The 12,476-nt window shown below is 45.9% G+C and overlaps 1 protein-coding gene across 1 annotated transcript in view; it reads right to left on the reverse strand.

Moving 5' to 3' along the window:
- Nucleotides 1–5,557: 5,557 nt before the first annotated feature.
- AATF (apoptosis antagonizing transcription factor) overlaps nucleotides 5,558–12,476 on the reverse strand; it is an 813,649-nt gene continuing 806,730 nt past the window's right edge. The window contains exon 12 of the mRNA XM_069614687.1: nucleotides 5,558–5,931. Coding sequence (XP_069470788.1) covers nucleotides 5,883–5,931 — 49 coding nt within the window. The 3' untranslated portion in view covers nucleotides 5,558–5,882. The remainder of the gene's footprint in view (nucleotides 5,932–12,476) is intronic.

The following is a 12,476-nucleotide window of genomic DNA, read 5'->3' on the forward strand; positions in this document are numbered from 1 at the left end:
CTCTACGGTCCAACAATAAGTCTCCACTAATGCAACTACGATGCAAGCTTAAGAGATTTGGAGATCTGAGCCTCAATGCTTGGAGTCCAAAGGGTTTGGAACAATTTAACCTCATCAATCAGGCAGCTTCCTTCGCACGCTCAATTAAAAAAACATTAAAAACTCATTTATTTGACAGTGCTGCAATCTAAGCCTTGCCTCCATCATCTTCATCCTGGTTATGGACATATATTCTATGGTTATCCATAGTCTCTGTGTTTCATGTTGTTTTGCCGGTCAGCGCTCTGAGGCCTGCGGGTGAGTTTGCGCTTAATAAAAATCCCATAGAATAGAATTACAATTAAAATGCCTTCCGTTCGGGCTAGCATCAGCACCCTGGGCCTTCACGAAAGTAATGAGATTGGCCACAGCAGCAGCAATGCAACAAAAAGTGGTATCTGCATGATCATGTATTTAGACGACATCCTCATACTAGCGGACAAGTGAGTGCTGGTCGATCAGATGCAGTGGGAGTCTCAATTTCTCTCCTCCCTAGGTTTCCTGATAAATCAGGAGAAATCAGAGACGGTCCCCAGGCAATGCTTGGAGTTTCTACAGTTTATAGTAGAAACAACATACTGACCCTGGAGCTACCTGCTTCCAAGATGAGAGCAATAAAGCAAGAATTGAGAGCCATGCTATGGTAGGCTTGATATCTCTTCGAGCTCTGGCGAGAATTGTCGGGCTTCTGGCAGCCTCCATCCAGGTCATCTTTCCAGGTCTCCTACATTACAAAGTTCTTCAGAGGCAGAAAATCTGCCATCTGCAAGACGGCCTAGGATATCATCAGATGGTATCCCTGGCCCAGCAGGGGAGGTTGGAATTAGAATGGTAGCTTCATAACATGGAAGCCTGCAACAGACGGGCAATCTTCGGAGACATCCCGGAGATCGTCAGAGTCTGACACCAGCAGAGCAGGCAGGAGTGCGAGGTGTGACCAACTGGAGAAGGGCGGGAGGTGGTCGCAGTAGGAGCTGCCCTACACATCAGTTGCTTAGAACTGCTTGCAGGCTCATTTGCTATAAAAGCCTACACCAAGGGCAAAGCGGAGTGTTGCATTCTGCTCAGGTTGGACAACATCTCTGTGGTCCGGTACCATCAACCATCTGGGGGGCACATGTTCACGGATGCTAGTAGAGCTAACGAAGGACTTCTGGCATTACTGCCTCGAACAGAAGATCTCCGCTAGAGCTGAGTATTTCCCGGAAGGTGCAGCATGTGGTGGGGGGTTGGAGCTCCTGCTACTGGCATGATTCCAGCGACTGGAAGCGCCACAGAGAGGTGTTCATGCGGATCCAAGCAATCTGAGGTCCCCTAGACACCAATCTATTTGCATCCAGGTTGAACAGTTACCAACATTTTCCAGCTGGAGACTGGATCCGGAAGTGCAGGGGCAGACGCTTTTCTGCAAACCTAGTCAGGCGCAGTGCACCACGTCTTTTCTCCCTTTGTCATGCTAGCAAGAGCCTTAGCGAAGATCAGCAGGGAGCAAAAGTCGTCATACTAGCCCCGAACTGGAAGTCGCAAGCGTGGTTTCCAGTTCTGATGGAACATTCATCGGATTTCCCACAAGTAATTCCTTCCAGGTAGGATCTCCTGGCAGACCAGTTGAAGAATTATCCTCTAGCGAGGACGGGACATCTACCTCTGTTAGTGTGCATGGTATCGGGCAGATGGAACCTGCTGGGCATTTTGGGAAAGGCTGCAGAGTTTATCAAACAATCATGGGCCCCCTCTATGCTCAAGAGTTACAAGGTGGCTTGGAGAAGATAGTGCTTTTGGTGCAGTGAGTGCAACCTTCATCCTGTTTCAGCTCCTGTAGTGCAGGTTCTCAATTTTATAGCTTCTCTAGCAAGAGGTAGGAAAGCATTTTGGACCAGACCACAGTTGTCTATAGATCGGCGATCTTAGCAGGGCATGAACCGTTCGACGGGCCCCCATGGGGGAGCACCAAGCAGTAGTGAGGCTGATGCCAGGCATGAAAGTGAATGCACCATTCATCCCCAAGTATGCACAGCTATGGGACGTGAATGCAATTTTACAGTGGTTTGTCAGCTGGCCACGTAATAAGGACTTACCGGACCATCAGATTTCAGGGAAGTTAGCGATGCTGCTCTGTCTGGTGTCCTGTAGGAGAGTGTCAGACGTTAAAGCCCTTGAAGTGGACAGGAAATCCTTTGGTGAGGACAGAGTGACATTTTCTATCGCGAACAGGACTAAGGGTCACTCATCAGTTATTTCATATCCCTATTTTATAGAAAAACCCAAGTTGTGCGTTGCCAACTGTATTAAGGAATATGAGGCAAGAACAAGCGAGGCGAGTCCCACAGGGGTGTCCCAATTGCTAATGATGCACGGGAAGCCGTATAAGGCAGTGGCCTCAGCGACCATAGCCCGGTGGGTGAGGGAAGTCATGTCCCTAGCAGGCATTGATGTGTCGCGATTCGGTGATCACTCCATTGAGTGGCGCTATGGCGTCCAAGGCTTTTGGCCAGAACTACTCTCCAAGACATCTTGAGGGCGGCTGACTGGTTCAGCGACATCACGTTTAAGACCTTTTACCTAAACCGATAGCGAATGTGGTGGCGGCAGTGGTGAATAGCTTTGAACAAGCATAATGCGACATAGAATGAAGATTACCCCTGTAGAGCAGGGAGTCTTGATTCTATTGAAAGACACTAAGGCGAGCTTCATCCCGCCGTGACTCGAGGCATGAGTGGCAGTTTCTGAAATGATGCATGTCTGTTATTTATACATTGTGTCTTATTACCCTCCCCCAACGCTCATCTTCTCTGGTAGGTGATGACCAGAAGACGGGCTGAGAATCTGAAGGCAGGGATGGCGATGTGTCGCAATCGAGATGGCCAGCGTTGGCCGTGAGACGACCCCTTGTCAGAGTTTTCAGAGCATGTGCAGCCTGGAGCGGTGTTTTAGTTTATTCAGTTTGAAATGCGTTGGTGTTAGCAACAGATGTTAGTTGGAAGTCATCAAAGAAGAGGAAAGGACCTGGGGCAGGAAGTGGCTCATGGGGCTCCGAGACAGGATATGAATATGGAACTACCAGAGACACTGGAGTTCATGGGATGTGAAATTTTGAGTGTTTTTCGGTTTTAAAGTTTAAAAAAAAGAAAAAAGATTTTATTAAAGGAATATGAAGATTTAAATCTGCTGGAAGAGTGGAAATAAAAGTTGAAGCAAAATGCTTGCTGCCGTGTCTTTAATAGTATCAAGGCTCCCTGCGCTACAGCAGGGGTAATCTTCATTATACCCGCGTCCTATGCCTTGAGACACCCATTCCTGCCATGAGCACATCTCTGCCCCAAAGACCCATACCCAGCCAATTGTTCATACCCGTTTTCAGGGCTTTAAGTGGGCCGGGCCCTGCCGGGGCCGGGCCCCGGCAGTCTCCAAAAAGTGGGACTGAGCCGGGGCCCTGCCGGGGCCCCCGTCCCACCACACGCAACATTGGTGGGATGCATTATCCCGTCGCGGCGGCAGCCGCGACGGGATATGCGCCTGCCATGAAGTCAGGCGATCTGACAGAAGTGGCAGACAGCCACAGCAATGCTGTGCCTGGCTGCCACTTCTGTAAATCATAGTACCTGCCTCTGGTGACCTCTCGCGCGAGGGGTCACCAGAGGCAGTTACTGTCCCTTTGTTTCCCCAGGTCGCCGAGGCGTCTTTAACCCTCGGCGGACCTGGGGATTCCTTGATATTTTTCGAGGTTTATGAAAGATGGCTTGAAAAGTACACAATTCAAGCCATCTTTTATAAAGCTTTGCCGACGGACAATTTTGTCCGTAGTCAAAGCTTTATAAAAGATGGCTTGAATTGTGTACTTTTAAAGCCATCTTTTATAAAACCGAAATGTTTTTTTAAAAAAATGGCCTGAAAAGTAGGCAAACCGTAAGGTATGCACACATAGATATATATGCATGTTATATATCTGTGTGCGTACCTTACTATGGTTTGTGTTCTTTGCAAGCCATCTTTTCTAAACATAGAAATACATATTTCTATGTTTAGAAAAGATGGCTTGCAAAGTACACAAACCATAGTAAGGTACGCACACAGATATATAACATGCATATATATGTGTGTGCATACCTTACGATTTGCGTACGGGTTAGGCCACGCCCCCCACAAGCCACGCCCCCAAATGAGGGCCCCCCCTCGATTTCTTACCCCACTTAAAGCCCTGCCCGTTTTAGCCCATCAAATGGCACAACATTGACTGGAAATCTGACATGGTTCTGAGTCCCATCCCCGTTTCAAAGGCTAATCCCTGCTAGGAGGCCAAAGGCTCATTGCAACTCTTTGGTGCTACAAGGCCCATCCCTCCCTCTCAGGCTCAAGCCTACTCCATGGGATATTCTTGCCAAAAGCACATTTCGTTAAATAATTGAGGGCATACATACAGAACTATGTAAAATGCAGGAATATCTCAAACTTTCCACTCAAAGTCATTCCCAGTACATTGCTATTTTGACCCACCACAACAGAAAATGTGCACTTTAAAAAGAAATAAAACAAAGGTTTTCTTTAAGGAAAAACATTTCCCCAAAATGATGGATTTTTAAGTTACAAAGGAGTTCTTTGCCTGCGTAAAGTAATTGCCCTTTGTCCTCATACTTTATCGGGCAGAGGACCCATGGCAACTGAATATCATGGGAATGCACAGTGGGAGCGCATATTTCTGCATGTTATTAGAGTGCTTGGACGCAGGCAGAATCTGGCACAATGCACTGTAAAAAAAAAGGTACCATCTTTTCATGCAATATTAAGTTTTATTTGCCCTGCTGTCAGTTTCATCCCCTCAAATGACATGTTTTGCTTAATTCCTCCTTTCCACTTGCAGCACGTCCAATACCCTGACTTCTAGTCATACCACTTTCACCCTCACCCCCCCCCCCCTTAGCCGAGGCAAGTACATTACATCCTTTGCCTCGATAATGGAATACTATGCAAGGATTCCAATTTGGATCTTAATTAACAAAGAACAGATTTATTGATGCGCAAACAGACTTGAATGGGATTTGAGTTCATCTAAACAACAGGGGATCAAACCCCTTTGAATAATGTAAACCAACTGGGGCAGACACTACACCCGAAGCAGGATTTGAGCAGCTTGACTAGCTGAGGCCAGCTGTGGACGGACCCAGCTGAAACGTACTCCTTTCGCTTTCATTTTGTGTCTGGTCGATTTCATGCAGATATTCGATCTTTCTTTAAACCCATAGGGTGCTGTGGTTTGCCCTTTTCAGGACAATGCGAAGCATAAACCAGGCATATTGGGCATTTTTAGGCTAGGTTTCAACCCTCCCCACTGATGGCACTACTAGTGTTGGATGGATCAGGATGGATTCAAAACCAGTACTTCAAGGATTCCAACCAGGACAAAAGTAGAGCACACACTGGTCGCAAATGCTCATCTCGAGGAAATACCAGGTCATTTCCAAATATGGCAATGCGGCTTAATAGAGGGTTATGTGGATTTCAAATAACATAGCACAACAGATTCTTTGTGAAGTAGGTTTATTGATATTAAAAACAATGTCAAATATAAAACACATTTATGCAGTTGTAAAATCCAAAGGCCTTCCATCCCACCAGCAGAGTGTTTGTACTTAATTGACGAGTCCAGATTTCATTGCGACAAAAATGATTAAGAATGAGGCTCCAAATCTCGGGTCTCGACCGGTTTCTCCCAAAAAACCAGTACAGTGAAGAGAAAGGTCGGCTGAATGGGGACAGGTATTGTGTGGAACTTAAAATCCCCGGAAAGGTACGGATCCAATCAAGCAGTCTTTTCCTACACTTTGGGGGGTTTGCAGTCATTTCCTTCATAAGGGTGCTTGATTTTTTCCAAACAGCGACTGGTACAGCTCGGTCCTGGAGAAAAAAAAACATACAAAGAAATGAAATCCCAGGCAGATAAAATAACATGCAAATACCAAAAAAACAATGAGCTGAGTTGGTTTTCAAGGTCAGAGCTGCCGCATAAGATAACTCAGCTTTGTCGCCTGCTCCTCCGGAGTGAAAATTATTTTATAATTAAAAATGCATCCAGCAATTCCCACTAATACACACAACGGTGGGGAAGTGCTTCATAGCCCCAATCAGAGAGATATGTAAATAGTCTAGTGCGAATGGGTAGCGTCCCCTAAGGGAATGAGGCCAGCTCCAAGTTTGCCCTTTTCAGGCTGCCTCTTCAAGAAAAAAAACAAGATTGAATATTTTAATAGGATGCCAGAGACGACGCGCCATAAGAAGGATTCAATCAAGCGGGCAGTGTGGGGCGCAATCTACATTTCATACATTTTGCTTGGGCTGGAAGGTACTAGAAAACAGTCAAATTGACCCGGCACAACATATTCCAATTAACATCCCAACAGCGAGAATTATTCCATTCCTGCCCTTAGAGCAGATCGCATGGAGCCAGTGCTACAGCAAGACAATTCTAGGCAGTTGCCAAGGGCACCACCAGCAGGGGGCACTAGATTGCCCTAACAAACGTGTCAGGAAACCACCCTTGTTTAGACTGCTTAATGTCGGTCTCTTGCCAAAGACCCTGGTCTATGTTGCTCCATCTCAACAGAAAGGGACCCTATTCATGGCCTGCCACATCTGTATCACCTTTCATTTAATGCCATTTCTGATCAAAAGGACATTCCTGTAATTCAATAAATAAACAAAAAACAATAGTGGCCGCATTGCATGGTGTGGAAAGGGACACATCCCCTGATGCAGCATTTATCCAGTCATGAGAATACATTGTTTTAGGGCTTTCTTTTTTTTATATAGACACGTACTAGAAAATACAATTTATAACATATCCCTGATGCCACTAAAAAAACATGGCCTCACTTGCTACAACTACGCCGACGACACACAGATCGTCTACAAAATACAAGATACACAGGAAGGAAACACAACACAGGAAGACTGCCTACAAGAACTCTACAGCTGGATGAACACTAACAGCCTTAAACTCAACACGGACAAAACAGAAATAATGATCATATCCAAAAGCGGGGAAAACAATCACTACATGCCATGGCCGACTGAACTAGGAACAGCACCAACCCTTTCAACTATAGTAAAGCACATGGGAGTCTTAATGGACAACAAACTAACACTTGAGCCACAAGTAAACGCTATAATCAAGAAATGTTTCTTTCTCTTACACACAGTAAAAAGGATCCTACCACTCCTCCACCCACAAAACACTCACCATCATCGCACTCATGTCTACAGACGACTACACCAAAAGCCTATACCTAGGACTAGGAATTCCAGAAAGACTATTAAAAAAAACTTCAGCGCACCCAAAACACAGCAGCCAGACTCCTGCGCAAAATACTGCGAAGACAACACATTACCCCCGCGCTGAAACTGCTACACTGGCTACCAGTAAAACAGCGAATAAAGTTAAAAACTATGTGCATAACACACAGAGCAATCCACGGCAAAAGAGCAGAGGTCCTAAATAAGAAAATAACAGTCTACCATCCGACAAGACCTCTCAGGTCAAGCAACGACATTCGCTTAGAACCAAAACCATAAAATAAAAGAACATTTGGAGGATCATCCTTCTATCACCTGGCAGCAATAACCTGAAATGACCTACCAAAAAACATACACAACACAAAGTATCACCTGGAATTCAGAAAACTACTCAAAACTTGTATCTTTTCCCCTAAAACAGGATGAAAAGACTAGGAAGCATAAACCCAACCATGACCCCCAAGTTAATCTTCCCTAACCAGAAGGCGGGGAGGGGCACCTAGCAAAACCCAGCTGAAATGATCACTAAATGACCATAAGGTGAATCAATCTTCTTTTTAGTTTTGCATTATGACCCATCGATATTTCATGACCCCTCCCATCAGCGACCTTCTCACAACTCGTCTCTCCCCTCATTCCACATTTGCATTCTACTCACAGAATGTAAGAATGCTACACACCTCCCTTCCTTACAACAAAAAATGAAAATAAAAGTTTATCTAACAGTTGATTATAATATTTTGCCTTACCGTGTACCAGAAAAACAACATACTAACAGTGCTAACTATGTACACCCTCCACTAATCCACGAAGATGTAGAAAAAGAATTAACTCACATACTCCTTCAAAAAACTCGGTATGCAACATTCTCTTTTTGGCCTACCACTCTTACTCCCTTTCCTGTTCTCCTCCTCTCATACTCTACCTCCATTTTCCATCCCAACATCCTACACACCTTATTCAGATTACATACTCTTCCATTTGAAGTCCTAACAGCCCCAAGTAACATCTTCACCACTTTGATTGGTTCTGACCAAGCTAGGCCCAAATCCTTCCATCGGCAAACGTTTCATACACACTCAATTGCCTACTTCAAGAACCACTGCTTTGGTCGCTTTACTCAGATCAAAATGAAGTTTGTCTCCCGTGTCCTTTTAATATTCTCCCAGATGACATCAAAATCAACCTTACTGAGACCAGCCCTACCAAACCACTGAGGACATATCCTGGTGTTCGCTTTTTTCTATCTGAGCATCTCAAAGGGAGATACTCCTGTGGTAGACTGAGGCGTAAACCTATACACTACAACTGTGTTATCCACAGCCTTCATCCAATCACCGCCTTCCGAGAAGGCACTCCGAATACTGTCCCTAATAACTGTTGAATCACTCCACGATGACATTTGTTTCAGGATGATACCCCGCATGGGTGCGATGCTCTTTACTATTTATTTTATTGAGCATTTATTAGGTGCCTATACAACAGAATTGTGTTTCGTGGCATCACACGGCTAAGTAGGGAGGGAACAGGGGAGTAAATAACAGTCACAAAAACAGTAAATAAACAATCATGGTCCTAACTAGGCCCTGTGGCATTTGGATATGCAAGTGCAGTGAAGAGAAGTGCGGGAGATGGGGGAGGGGAGTTTGGAGGTGAATCAATCTTCTTTTTAGTTTTGCATTATGACCCATCGATATTTCATGACCCCTCCCATCAGCGACCTTCTCACAACTCGTCTCTCCCCTCATTCCACATTTGCATTCTACTCACAGAATGTAAGAATGCTACACACCTCCCTTCCTTACAACAAAAAATGAAAATAAAAGTTTATCTAACAGTTGATTATAATATTTTGCCTTACCGTGTACCAGAAAAACAACATACTAACAGTGCTAACTATGTACACCCTCCACTAATCCACGAAGATGTAGAAAAAGAATTAACTCACATACTCCTTCAAAAAACTCGGTATGCAACATTCTCTTTTTGGCCTACCACTCTTACTCCCTTTCCTGTTCTCCTCCTCTCATACTCTACCTCCATTTTCCATCCCAACATCCTACACACCTTATTCAGATTACATACTCTTCCATTTGAAGTCCTAACAGCCCCAAGTAACATCTTCACCACTTTGATTGGTTCTGACCAAGCTAGGCCCAAATCCTTCCATCGGCAAACGTTTCATACACACTCAATTGCCTACTTCAAGAACCACTGCTTTGGTCGCTTTACTCAGATCAAAATGAAGTTTGTCTCCCGTGTCCTTTTAATATTCTCCCAGATGACATCAAAATCAACCTTACTGAGACCAGCCCTACCAAACCACTGAGGACATATCCTGGTGTTCGCTTTTTTCTATCTGAGCATCTCAAAGGGAGATACTCCTGTGGTAGACTGAGGCGTAAACCTATACACTACAACTGTGTTATCCACAGCCTTCATCCAATCACCGCCTTCCGAGAAGGCACTCCGAATACTGTCCCTAATAACTGTTGAATCACTCCACGATGACATTTGTTTCAGGATGATACCCCGCATGGGTGCGATGCTCTTTACTATTTATTTTATTGAGCATTTATTAGGTGCCTATACAACAGAATTGTGTTTCGTGGCATCACACGGCTAAGTAGGGAGGGAACAGGGGAGTAAATAACAGTCACAAAAACAGTAAATAAACAATCATGGTCCTAACTAGGCCCTGTGGCATTTGGATATGCAAGTGCAGTGAAGAGAAGTGCGGGAGATGGGGGAGGGGAGTTTGGAGGAGTTGGAGGGGGTTGTGGAGGAGGTAGAGGGGGTTGTGGAGGAGGTAGTGCTGGAGGGAGACTGGGAGGGAAGTGTCAAGGGGAGCCGGGGAGGAGGCCACTGGCTAAGTGCTAGGGCAGAGGAATCCCATGGGTGGATGCACAGCCACCAGGCATCGGGCCCGTAAGGGCAATGCTGAGGGGGAAGGGTGGGCGAAGGGTGCTTGTGTCGACTGGGTAGAGGGCCTGGTAACTTTTGAGATTCAAAAGGACCAGGCCGACAGTCTCAGGGGCAGTGGGGTGATTAGCAGATAAGGGAAAGAGGTAGAGAAAAGCAGAGTTTTAAGAGGTTTCCGGAACCTAAGACGGCCCAGCTCAAGTTTGAGAGGGGCAGGGCAGCTGTTTCAAAGAGAGGCACCAGCTGAGCATAGAGACCTGCACTCTGCTTGGAGAAGCATTTGACAAGCAAAGAGTTGGAGTTAGATGAGCGCAGGGCTCGAGCAGGGAGGTACTTAAGGAGGGACAGTTGGCGATAGCGTGGTTCCCAGGCCCCATAAAGCCTTAGAAGGTCTTTATGGGTCTTTATGTAGAAGATGCAGATGGTCTTGAATTTAATCCTTGCAGCCACCAGGAGCCAGTGGAGAGCTTTTAGGGCTGGGGAGGTACAGTCCCTGGGCTTGAGGCCAACAATAAGTCTTGCAGCCTTATTCTGGATTAGCTGAAGGGGGCATAGAGGGGAAAGGTGGAGACTGAGGAAGAGGCTGTTGCAGTAGTCCAGCCTAGAGAGGACCAGAGCTCTGGAGACTCTGTTTCTGGGGAAAGGTGAGGAAAGGGAGAATGCCTCTAAGGAGGTGAAGCTGGATCCAGATGTGAGGGGTGGAGGAGAGAACAGAGTCAAAGATGACCCCAAGGGTGTTGGCCTCACAGGATGGGGAGAGTAGAGGGCCCAGGGAGGGCGGCCAGAGGGTAGGAGGGAAAGAGGGCACAGGTGTCCCAATGAGCAGGATCTCTGTTTTACAGGCATTGAGACGGATCATTAGCAGCAAGCCATGTCTTGATGGTGGTCTGACAATCGGGAATGAGAGAGGAGAAGGTGGTGGAGGGAAGTTTGAAGGAAAGCTGTGTGTCATCGGCATGACACTGGAAATGAGGAGAGGAGGAGATCCGGTGAGCAAGAGGGGCGAGATAGATGTTGAAGTGCCAAGGCGAAAATGTAAGGCCCTGGGGACACCACACGTAGAGAGTGAGGTGGTGGAGGAGAAAGGGCCCAGCTGCAGCTGGGAAGGGTGGTCAGTGAGAAAGGAGGTCAGCCAATTCACTGACCGATCCGTGATGCTGAGGGTGTCGCTCTGCCATTTCCAAGGACAGTGCCAAAGGTAGAGGAAAGATTGAGGAGAATGAGAACAGCGGGCGAGTTAGAGTCAAGATTTGCGAGCTTGTCTTCACGGGTGTTCAGGAGAGCAGAATTCCCTTTTAGATAACTCTCCATTTCCTCAGATATCAACTGCACACGATTGTCCGTCACCAATATTGAGGGATAGCCCTCCCTCCTAAAAACAAGATCCAGAAACGTAATGATATCTCTAGTACATATGTTCGGTACCCATGACGTTTCCGCCCATCTCTAAAGCATATCCACCAAAACAATGCAGTACCTCAAAACCCCTTGAATTCTTACTGGGCCCCCAATGTCTAGAACAACACGTTGCCATGATATCTGCAGAATACTCCTTAACATCATTGGCTTGACTCTACTGGTGAAAGCCTTTGTATATTACTTTTGACATTCTGCTTTGGATAAAAGCTAAAACATGTGTGTTCCCCTCTGAGTGAATACCACAGCTTCTTCCTGTGCCTCTGTGGAAATTGACGCTACAGCTCCCTACCCTACTACCTGGTCGCCTAACCACCCCCAGCTACCCTTCACATCCGAGGAGAGTCAGCTCAGTGATGTGTTGACTGTCATGGAGAACGTTTCTTTAGTACATCGACCTTTAATCCTTTTTTACTCACCTGGTCATCGACTACTTTAAAATACTCTAAAGTGTCAGAATGAACTTGGAAATATACATATTGCAAAGGAGGAAGTCAGGTGTTGCCATACGGTCCCACTGGTATCTTGCTGTGTCAAGATCACCACTGCCTGCGCCCTTCTTATCAGTTCCATTTCTCCATTTAACACAGATGCGGACTTGCTGTTTTTTTAAACAAGTAATTTAAAGTATGCCATTTTTATTGGGTTTATATATGGGATACTTTACCCCCTACCATACATTATAAGGATACTGCAAGTTACAGAGGAGTTTACTGACCAAATAGAGAAACGAGGCCGAAGGTCACGGAACTCCACTGTCATTTACTTTAATACCTTGTCTCTTGCTTCATGTAATGTAAGAGATCTTCCAT

The sequence above is a fragment of the Ambystoma mexicanum genome, chromosome 9, assembly GCF_040938575.1.
Source record: "Ambystoma mexicanum isolate Mex_15411 chromosome 9, UKY_AmexF1_1, whole genome shotgun sequence".
In the NCBI taxonomy this organism is placed as follows: domain Eukaryota; kingdom Metazoa; phylum Chordata; class Amphibia; order Caudata; family Ambystomatidae; genus Ambystoma; species Ambystoma mexicanum.